The 10,436-nt window shown below is 48.5% G+C and overlaps 4 protein-coding genes across 4 annotated transcripts; 1 reads left to right on the forward strand and 3 right to left on the reverse strand.

Moving 5' to 3' along the window:
• Window positions 1-450: 450 nt before the first annotated feature.
• Window positions 451-1,564, reverse strand: V1508DRAFT_425235 (40S ribosomal protein eS27). The gene is made up of 4 exons (XM_066941405.1): window positions 1,463-1,564; window positions 1,287-1,304; window positions 877-964; window positions 451-816 (listed from the first exon to the last, which is right to left on the reverse strand). The coding sequence occupies exons 1-4, from the start codon at window positions 1,463-1,465 to the stop codon at window positions 677-679; spliced, it is 249 nt and encodes an 82-aa protein (XP_066793267.1). The 5' UTR covers window positions 1,466-1,564; the 3' UTR covers window positions 451-676.
• A 1,006-nt stretch (window positions 1,565-2,570) lies between these two features.
• On the reverse strand, window positions 2,571-4,595 carry V1508DRAFT_399999 (uncharacterized protein; the record flags this gene model as incomplete). Its single annotated transcript, XM_066938299.1, has 1 exon — window positions 2,571-4,595. The coding sequence occupies one exon, from the start codon at window positions 4,593-4,595 to the stop codon at window positions 2,571-2,573; it is 2,025 nt and encodes a 674-aa protein (XP_066793268.1).
• A 3,210-nt stretch (window positions 4,596-7,805) lies between these two features.
• Window positions 7,806-8,938, forward strand: V1508DRAFT_400001 (uncharacterized protein; the record flags this gene model as incomplete). The annotated part of the gene is made up of 3 exons (XM_066938300.1): window positions 7,806-7,901; window positions 7,993-8,195; window positions 8,251-8,938. 3 exons carry the CDS (start codon window positions 7,806-7,808, stop codon window positions 8,936-8,938), a joined length of 987 nt encoding a protein of 328 aa, XP_066793269.1.
• Window positions 8,939-9,128: 190 nt separating this feature from the next.
• Window positions 9,129-9,850, reverse strand: V1508DRAFT_400002 (HSP20-like chaperone; the record flags this gene model as incomplete). Its single annotated transcript, XM_066938301.1, has 3 exons — window positions 9,129-9,380; window positions 9,434-9,753; window positions 9,832-9,850. The coding sequence occupies 3 exons, from the start codon at window positions 9,848-9,850 to the stop codon at window positions 9,129-9,131; spliced, it is 591 nt and encodes a 196-aa protein (XP_066793270.1).
• Window positions 9,851-10,436: the final 586 nt, after the last annotated feature.

The raw sequence follows: 10,436 nt of genomic DNA on the forward strand, positions 1-10,436 counted from the left end.
ATTGCGCATGCAGGCGTATTGCAGTCACTAACGACGTGCGGCGTGCCATGGAGATTTGATGTACAAATTGTAGGATCAGAGGAAAACCATGTCTCCCTCCCTGCCTTAGTCGGGTACTTGTTGCAGGGGTAGGCAACTGGGCATTGTGGAATTGGACTCTCTCAGTAGAGGCTCTAATTTGCTCTCGGTTTTTGTCACTGTTGAGACCAATCGCCAGATCTGGCTCTTGCCCCACCACATATAAATAATGGCTTATTACATATATCTGTGTGTTAGGGGTTTTCTGGTTGCTTACCGTCTCATGTTACGCCGGCCAGAGTCGTATCCGATGATTAATTGATTTGTGAGTCTTATGATCAACATGTCAAACTGGACGCGGGCGTTTATATTGGTGATGTCATACGGCACAGATCAATGGAACGCGTACTTCAGAATGGCTCACAAGCCAGATTTTAAAAAAAGGACGCTAACATTTAATTTTAGATAACCCTTATTATACAACATAAACAAAAATGATGATAAATCTTGTGCAAAACATAAACATTAATAAATAAATAACTGTCCCATCCCTTTTAGTTACTATGTATGTGATATCGTCTCAATTTTCAACTTCAATTACCACCCTAGTAGTAGGAATTTTTTCTTTTTTCGTTTCAAAAATTTTTAATTTTCACGTCTATTTCTTTCGGAAAGAGCAGCCCTCGGTGAGACGTGCCTTACCACCGGTAGGCTGGCATAGGACGGTCGAGCATGACCCACAGATGACGACGGTCTGAGCGTGCGAGAACACGATGGTGATGTTGAAGCATCCAGGGCCTATTGCAAGTCGTTAGAATTCTTGTTGCATACAGCATGGATAGGAAGCTAAAAACTTACACTTAACATCCATGAAAAACGAGCGGGGCGAGGCGACCAACTGCTTCAGCTTGTGCTTCTTGAGTTCTGACTGAGGAGTAGGGTTGAGCTAATACAATGTTAGTGTTACCATTTACAATGATATTCGGTGATGTGACGATATCATTTTGACGAATGATGAGTGCGCGAGTGAGGGGTGGAATGACTTTGAACCTGACGGATCTTGTTCCAATCACGCCGTCTAAAATCCGAACCATCTATCAATCATTCACGGCCATCCTCCTCATAAACCGTTGTTGTCGTTTCCGTAACTGTCCAATCCCCAGCTGAATCACCCTGTCAAACATCCACCCTCAATCCCGCGCACAACACCCATCACCAATCATCTCATCTATTTCCCCAGGATTAATAATGTAAACAAGGAGACATACAAGATCCTGAGCCAAAACCTATATAGTCATCATCGTTAGCAAAATCAGTCCGAGACACTGCGGTGATCGTCCCCATCGGCGATAGCAAACACAAAACTTTTGAAAGCAATTCTCAAAAAGTTCCCTTTGCACAACCATCCTTCCGAATAAAGCCGAACACGAAAATTAAGACATACCATCTTGACTATTTAATGTACTTTTTCAAAATTAGATATAATTAATATAAAAAAGGGATGGAGTTGATTGCAAGATTAGCTGTAGGAAATTGAAAACGTGAGCGTGAATTCAAAGTGGCGGGCGACGCAATTTGGTCCGTCAACGGCGCATTGCGTGCACGAAGACGGGGGGTCACAGGAATAGGGTTTCGAAAATATGGTACGCTCTTTTAGTATGGCTGTTTGGAGTATTTGCTATGGGGAGCGCAAAGGTATCTGCTCACATGCGTGCCATAACCGTCGATATTAAGGAAGTTATGGTAATATCTGTGTCAATGAATATGCATTATGCTTCAATGACGGAGCTGAGGCCTGTGACTGCTTTCTGAAAAGCCTGATAAGCATGCCCTAGAGAGTCGCCAATGAAGCCCTAGGACTGTCACAGAGAACGCACTACAAAACGCGTAAATTATCAGCAATGTATACTCAGATGGCCTGGGGAACATAATTTAACGATACTATGGTCAAAGCTATCAACGCACACTTTGTACGATGGCTTTGTTCAAGACGAGTTAAGATAATGATGATGAATATGTATCGATGATAGATAATACTCATATATACATATTTAAGTAAACTCACATACATACAAACGTATTAACCAGATCGCTAAAAGTTCCTAATTCCTACAGCCAAATAAAAAAGTATTTAGATCCACACTTGATAACTAACCTATTCTCGTAATCAAATCAAGAACATACAAAAATACACGAGATATAAATATAGTAACAATTAAATATAGAAGTATTAACATATAGTGATAGCAATATTTGACAAGAAATCAAAATAGGCAAAAACTACAATCAAAAACATTAACTTTTGTTCTCACAGGGTACTCCGATAACACACTCAAAACAAGAACACGAAAATACAAAATACATGGCAAATAGCAACTGACCCTTCCCGTCCCTTGAATAACAATTAAAATATATATATATATATAGCCTAATAATATAACGGAAAGAAAATATCAACATAACAACCCATAAAATAAAAATACACATTTGACAAAGGTTGACTCCAATCCGTCGTCACCGACACCAATGTGTCGTTTTTTTTGGCGCACTGCTCATCGCCCACTGCCGTTGCCGCAATCACCCGGAGCCGTAATCGGCGGCAAGGTGATACTGCTTACTGACGGAAGCGAAATTCTATTGATACCGTTCACACCGTTGACGTTGTATCCGCCGTTGCTGTTGCCGTTGCTCGGCGACAGCTGAAGTGGAGGGATCAAATGCTGAGTGTGCGACTGATGGTGTGAAACTTGCGGCGAGAGGATCTGCTGCAATGGAGTCCCAGTTCGCGACACGGACTGCGGTGGCTGAGGAGGGGTCGCAGAACTGACCCCGGTCTCATCCGATCCACCAACTAGATCCGAGACACGCATCTTCTTGCGCATGTGCTGCAATTCCGAATCCTCAGGATTACTCTCTAAAGCAGGTGATGCCGGAGTCTGCGGTAACGGTAACTTGGGAAGCTGATGATGCAAGTGGGGATGAAGTACCTGCTGCTGCTGCGGTTGCATAAGCTGATGCTCTCTGAACTTCATCTCACGCTCAGTTGCAAGACGCTCCTTCTCCATCTCCAGTTCTTCGACTCGTGATTGCAGTTCCAAGTTCTTTTGGCCGGATTCCTCCAACTTCCTTTGCAACTGAGTCTCGAGTTCTCGTCTCGTGAGTTCAGATTTCCGCGCAGAAGCCTCATTTGACTCGAGTTCGGAGATACGCGACCTGAACAAGTCATTGACAAGTTCGAGCTCTGACACACGAGTACGAAGAGTCTGATTTGCAGTCACAAGCGACTCCATCGTGGTGTGCGTAGTCGACCCGCTAAGGGCCGCGTTCGACTGTGTTATAGGTGCAGTTGCAGAAGTCATAGAGGAATTAACCGAATGCGACACTGATATAGGCTTCATAATTGGAGCCAAAGTCGCAGGCGGAGAGTGTCCACGAGCCTGAGCAAGAGCGATCGCCGACTTTGCAGGGACAAGCGGCGATATCTCGTGCTCGTGCTGTCCTGCCAGTGAGAGATGAGGCGGAGTGTTACTTCTCCTTACCAACGGTGGCAACGAGGCCGAAGGTGGCGTCGCAGGATCACCAAGTGGAGTCGATGAATGTGCAGCATGAGGCGTGGAAGCATGTGGTAACGGAAGCAAAACGGGGGACGGAATAGCCTGCTGCGCGCCCTGGGATTGCGACAACAAATGAGGCGGCTTCTGCATCGACGGCATTGCGGGCGATCTTGCATCATAGAATTGCTGAGCGGGCGGATGCAGTTGCTGCTGGCCGAGCTGAGGTACAACTGGTGGTGAATTTTCTGGTGGAGTCAACATATCAGACGGACCGAGAGTATGGGGCAGCGGAAGAAGCGGAGACACCGGACCAGCGGCTGGAGCTAAAATGTGATGGCCCTGTGCGTTTATGAGAGGCGAACCCCGGACTGGCTGCATTCTGGGCGACGATTCTTCTTTGATAGCCGCGGATAATGATGGAAGATGTCCAGACGGTTGGATCATGCGAGAATCATGCAGTTGCTGTTGTTCATGGAGAGCCTGAGCAAGGTGCATGAGTCCGCCAGCATCTGCCTCGGATGCAGGCTGTGGCCGCGAAGTCGGACTGACATTCAAATTGTTTGCGTGTGCTTCATGCTTCTTGCGAGATCCAGTGCCATTTGCAGATGAGGCCGCGCCAGCGTGCGCAGTGGGCGTAGCTCCAGATCCGTTAGTTTGACCGCCGTGACCCTGGCCATGGCCGTGACCATGACCATGGCTGCCTGTGTGGTGCGGGTTCTTGATTCTGTTTCGGGACTTGATCACGTCCGTCTTGAGAGAGATCGGGCGCGGTCGACCATGTAGCTTGAGAAAGAGACCGCACGCGTTGCAGAGGACCTGGCCCGATTCGTCACGACGCCAGAGAGGAGTAGTTGATGTAGCGCAATTCTGACAAACAGGCGGAGCGGCAGCAGGAGCAGCAGAGGAAGCCGCGGGCGCAGAGGCCGTCGAGGACGAGTGGTGTACGGATGACGATGAAGAGGCTTGATCATGCACGCCCCCACCGTGCGGGCGGGAAGCACGGGGATCAGGCGCGAGCGTCATGCTGGCCAAAAAGGCACTTGTGACGCAGGCAGCAAGACAGGCAGCAGTAGTAGTGTCCGAAGGAGGCAGGACAGGTACAATGGGGTGGGAATATTGGAGGATGAAGAGGTTGGTTGCTGGAAGGATGAGCAAAAAAAAGGATGCAAAAAGATGAAAAGCTCCAAACACCCAAGGTACCGGTGCGGTTACGCGGGAAGTGCGGCTATCCGTTGCGGTTGGGACGCAAGTGATACGGCGCCGAGCCGCATGTGCATTGGGGGGACCCATCAGGTGACGTACCGCCACGTGCTGCCACTTGGCGGTCGCGGCGCCTGCCACTCGTAATACGATGATCTATGAGTCCGGTGGTGGATCTGATAGCTGGTTATCAGCACCGCCGCAAGCCATCTGGCAAGCCAGACCTGTCTGGCTGCCGCAGGCGACATTGAGGGTTCATGCTGTTAGCGCAAATATCAGGCGATCATCAGTAGACAGTAGGGCTGCTGCTGGTGCTACTGCATGTTGGCCAGTTCGGCTACAGTGGAGGATGATCTATCGATCAATCGAGCCAGTACGAGATTCGGGCCCACCAATGCAAAAACAGGCCTGGGTCTGATACACAACAATAGTGCACACTCCGCGACAGCCGCACGCTCTCGCACACTAGAATAATTGCCCGTATTCGCATGGGTGACAGTACTGAAGTTCCCCTTTGACCGACTAACCAGATGTCGAAAAGTAGGGCACTACGCAGACAAGCCAAGCCATCGAGCGACACCGACGTAATCGGGCAGCGTGGGGCGCGCAGATTAGTTCGCTAACGTTGCGCACAAACGCATTTACCCGCCGTGCGGAGAGCGATGGCTGGTGCCGGTGCCGGTGCGCTGCAGCGCGACACTTATGCTGCCGACAACGGTGAAAATTTGCGGAGACGATCGGTTTTGCCGTTGTCCTCGGCACCGCCACACCAGCGCCGCGTGGGTGATAAGTGATAAGGTGATATGCCTCCGTGGCTGTGCTTGTTGTTTCTGCCGCTGGGTCAGCTGGCGGCATCAAAGACGCTTGGACACTCGGCGATGTGCGAGCAGCGAGCAGCAAGGCTGCCGGCGTACAGAAGCGGCCGCTGGCATGTGTTACTTGTGCGCTCGCTGCCCGCGTCTCGCGTCCGGCTCGCGTTCGGCTCGCGTCGCGTCGCGTCCTGTGACCGTAGAGTCTAGACGACCCAAGAATCAGTCCATCGCCTGTCACGCGCGCGTGCGATAGGCTGCCGAGTTGCGACCCGCAGACGCGTTTTTCGGGGTGTTCTTTGCTGACGCGTCGTGCCCAACGCGTTCTAATTCCAATGCAGTACGTTAATCTTCATTCGCGCAGCTCTCACCTGACAATAATATAAGGGCGTGCCTCGTGCGCTATATTCACTTAACACGACTCATATTAGCACTGATGAGCAACCGCTTTTTCTTAAGCTCGCTGCTACCCTCTTCGCGATGACCGACACTACCTATAAGGTACCCGTCGCCACAAGTGCAAGGGCAGCGCATTGAGCGTCCTGTACATAGTTGTGACAATTGCACTTCTGGACTGGTACGGGTACTGAGTAGGCCAGCGTCATAATATATTATTGCATCCATATAAATGGCTACGGCACATATGTTGTAGATGGCAGATCCGAGGTCAGCGCCAACTGATCCAACCTTTGAGACTTGCGGTTCAAAGCTCAAAATTGTCGTATTGTGCTCACACCCACCACCCCGCATCACATTCGCAGCGTTTGGCCAATATCAGGACGCTTAATGCAGGCTCGTAGTGAGCGGCAGATTTACAGATGTCCTCGCAGGTCTAAAATTAGCGTGGGCATCCGGACAAATGCGATTCGAGCCAAACTGACAGCTCAACAAAGACGTGATCTCACATCTTCAGACGACCTTTCCGGTGTCCATTTACACCCAACGTCATTGCTGCCCCCTTCACCCAATGTCGCTGTTAAATTTATCGATTGATCGCAATTTATCGGATCTCTATCTAATAACAATCTGACTTGATAATCACGATACTACTCAGATTCGATATATCAGATACAAACCCACAGCACACTCATTTTCCATTCATCCGGCACATTTTAGGCTAAATATACTGTAGTAGCACACCGATTTCTTTATTACTTTGCTTTTCTTGTATATGTACTACCAATTCCAATTGTCGTAAGAACCGTGCACTTTGCGCATGCAACAATTGTAAAATATAATACAAATATTACACTTCATATCGTTCCAGATATCGCCCCCCTTGATCCATCTTCATAATTAATTCGCATCTAAAACTTCAATTAGCCGCTTCGATCATATGTAGTGAATAGCGACTGCATCTCATACCTATACTCCATTCTATTTATTTAGCATATCGTATGTAGTAACCCAACTTGATTTATAAAGAACCCTTCACCTCTCGTAGTTGCAAGACAACTGGCCTTTGGCATTTGATTCAGCTGAATCACAAACACTACCACACAGCCTTCCTCCTTCGCAGTCCACCCAGTGCGTTCAATTTTCTTTTGGCTTCGTGTTGTTGCTGATGAAATGATACACAACAATAAGTCCCAGCATTACAATGCCCAGTCCAGTTGCCACACTCTCAAGTTGCTTGTCACTCATCATCTTGTTCGGCTCTTCTTGTACCTCAATTGACTCCGCAAATTCGAACGACCGCTAATCCGATCGGTGCTATTATACTATACGGCCACCGGCGCTGAATTGTCAACCGCTCTCAGATGTTTGGGACATAAACTATGATGTGTCAATTTCGCCAGCTACCACTACTCCCAACTCTCTCCAGCGAGCTAGTGGTAGACATATTTAACATTTGGCGATTTTTTTTTCGTGGGTAAATCTGTTCCATATATTTCGTAGTCTCGTTAATTCGGCGAGTCGCGACCATCATCATCACCGTGTTCGGTATATATTTTATCTCAGCGACGTACTTTTTTCAACATCGGGCCACGAAAAAAAGGGCACAATTTACAAGGGCCAGGAGGGGGAGGATTTCGTCTTTTTTTTTTTTTTTTAATTTCTAAAAGGGTCCGAATCGCATTGAATCACCAAATCGCTTTGCCGCCTTCGGCTTGGTTCTACCTTTTCATCATCTCTCGACATTGGTCTTCAACAACGCTTTTCCGTTTTTTTTTTTGTGACTAGCCAAAAAGTACCGAGCATCTCTAAATAAAACGACCCGACCATGCCGCCAAAATCCGCGAAAGCCAATAAACCGGATCGCTCACAAATCGCAAAGAAACAGCAGTCCGTCGCCGACAAGACGTTCGGTCTCAAAAACGTGAGTTTCGTGCCAGCCCTCCACACCTCCCCGCGTCTTCTCCGCCAAGAAAATACTAAGTATCGGACGACCGACTAACTCGTGATAACAGAAAAACAAATCCGCCAAGGTCCAGAAATATGTGCAGCAGGTAGAGTCACAAGGTGTGTCGGGACTGCAAAAGAAAAAGGAAGCCGATGCAGCTCAGCGCGCCGCGGAGAGAAAGGCGGCTGACAAGGCGAAGGCGGAGGCGGCTGAGCTGTTCAAACCTGTTCTGCAGACACAGAAGGTCCCGTTCGGCGTTGATCCTAAGACGTATGTAGAATTCTACAAATTGGTTGAACGAGCTGGCGTGCTGATGAGATTCCAGAGTGCTGTGCATCTATTTCAAACAAGGGACCTGCACGAAGGGCTCGAGGTGCAAGTTCAGCCACGACCTCGACGTCGAGCGCAAGACGCAAAAGAAGGATCTCTACACGGACGCCCGCGAGTCTGAAAAGGCAGATGGCATGGAGACCTGGGACGACGAAACACTTCGGTCTGTTGTCATGTCCAAGCATGGCAACCCCAAAGTGACCACAAACATCGTCTGCAAGTATTTCATTGAGGCCGTCGAGACGAAAAAGTACGGTTGGTTCTGGGTGTGCCCGAATGGCGGTGACTCGTGCCAGTACAAGCATTCGCTCCCGCCTGGATTCACGCTCAAGACGAATGAGCAGAAACAGGCCGAACGGGCGGCGACTGCCAATAAACCCACGCTTACGCTGGAAGAGTTCTTGGAGACCGAGCGACACAAGCTTGGTACCAACCTGACTCCCGTCACACTGGAGACGTTTACCAAGTGGAAACAAGATCGCTCGAGTAAGAAGACTGCGGAGGAGGAACTACAGAAGAAGAAGGACGAAGTCGCGCACAGTGGTAAATGGCTCTTTGACCACGGCAAGTTCGACCGCGAGGCCGATGGAGACGACGGCGACGCGTGGAATATGGACGACCTACGGCGGCGAGCCGAAAGCATTGATGGGGATCGCAGTGATGATGAGGATGTGGGAGAGTAAATTATCTGCTATTTGGAAATAATTAAATATAAAAAACCCTGCATTTGAAATATAAATGGATACGTTCTCGCGAAGTAATGTACGACTAGGTGAATATCGACTATATTTTATACATATATGCGAATAAACACTTGCATAGTTTTTATAAGCCCACTCTCAAGCAAACACACTTCCAATCACTACAGTACTCTTATTCCTCGGTTTCTGCCTCCTCCGCCTCGTCCCCCTTCTGATCATCCACTAACTCGGGCAACTCCTCCTCATCATCGTCCGAGTCCTCGTTTAATCCGAACGACGAAGGCCCAGTCGGCGGCATACCCGCACCTCCTAATCCACCCATTGCGCTTCCAAGCTCGCTCTGCAGCGACGAGAAGTCCATGCCGCCGCCGTATCCCGCAAAATCGTCGCCAGGAGCGGTCTCCTGCTCGTCTTCATCAACCCACTAAAAACCTGTTAACTACATTCACAACAATTCCATAATACCGCTATACACACCTTGTCGAAATCGGTCTTGATATAGTGCACCTTCCTCTTATCTTTCACCAATCGCGGCCAGAATTCCTCCTTCGCCTCCTTCTTCCTCAAGATAAAAAACGCATCGCGGCCGGTGATCGTCCTCTTTGAATTCTCAACGTCAATTTCGTCGAAAAACTCGAGATCAACAGCGTATTCCTTGCCACTGGCAGACGTGCCCTTGTACGACAGGCTTGTGGGCGTGATTGTGACGTCCGGGGACGTGACATCGATTGCGTTGATTGTTAGGTAGATCAGGTTCTTGTCGGCCTCAGATTGGGACGAACGTTGGGCCCAGAGGACTGTGGTTTTGTCAGCATCGATCGTCGTTGTCGTCGTCGTTGTTCAATTTCAATATTGTGATGCTGACGGGGACGTACCTTCAGGAATTGTAGCCATTGTGAATTTTAGAAATGTAGGATATAATGCGATCTTAGAGCAAGTCAGCTTCTTTCCACATACCCCATCTCAATTCCCAACTTGTATGATTTAAGTAATTCCTAGCTCGAACTGAATCGGTCACATTCATGCAACCAGATCAATCTCGCTTCTTTTCCACCACAACTGCAAGATGCTGATCCACGCATCATCCTCTTTCAATAATTAATACCAAATATACCTACCTCTCAGGAAATCTTCAGTTCACGTCTCAAAATCGCTAGATCGAAAGTCGTTAAAATCCAGAAAGTAAAATAAAACGTGTACAAGGCAAAAGGGGCCAAAAAAGATGGAAGGACAGGGCTCGTCGAGAAAACGTCACAGTCCAAATTTTTATATTATAATGGGCGGCTTAAAACGTATAGTAGACCTAAACCGAGATGGCCGGTTGCTTGCCAACACGCGTCTCGAATGTTCTAAGCAGTTCTACGAGTTTTGTATGGTGTCACCCGCTCATTGTTAGACTAGGGTCATGCAACTCGGGGAAAACCCGAGAAGGAAGCGAGCCTCAACGCGCGCCACGACAATTACCAAGTAAAAGTGTGAC

The sequence above is a fragment of the Lipomyces doorenjongii genome (genome assembly GCF_038497915.1).
Source record: "Lipomyces doorenjongii strain NRRL Y-27504 unplaced genomic scaffold V1508scaffold_78, whole genome shotgun sequence".
Classification (NCBI taxonomy): Eukaryota; Fungi; Ascomycota; class Lipomycetes; order Lipomycetales; family Lipomycetaceae; genus Lipomyces; species Lipomyces doorenjongii.

Excerpts from the sequence above, each read along its gene's own strand:
- V1508DRAFT_425235 (XM_066941405.1), bottom strand. Across the intron at positions 817-876 it reads GTTTTTCATGGATGTTAAGT|GCCCTGGATGCTTCAACATC; the intron begins GTAAGTTTTTAG and ends GACTTGCAATAG.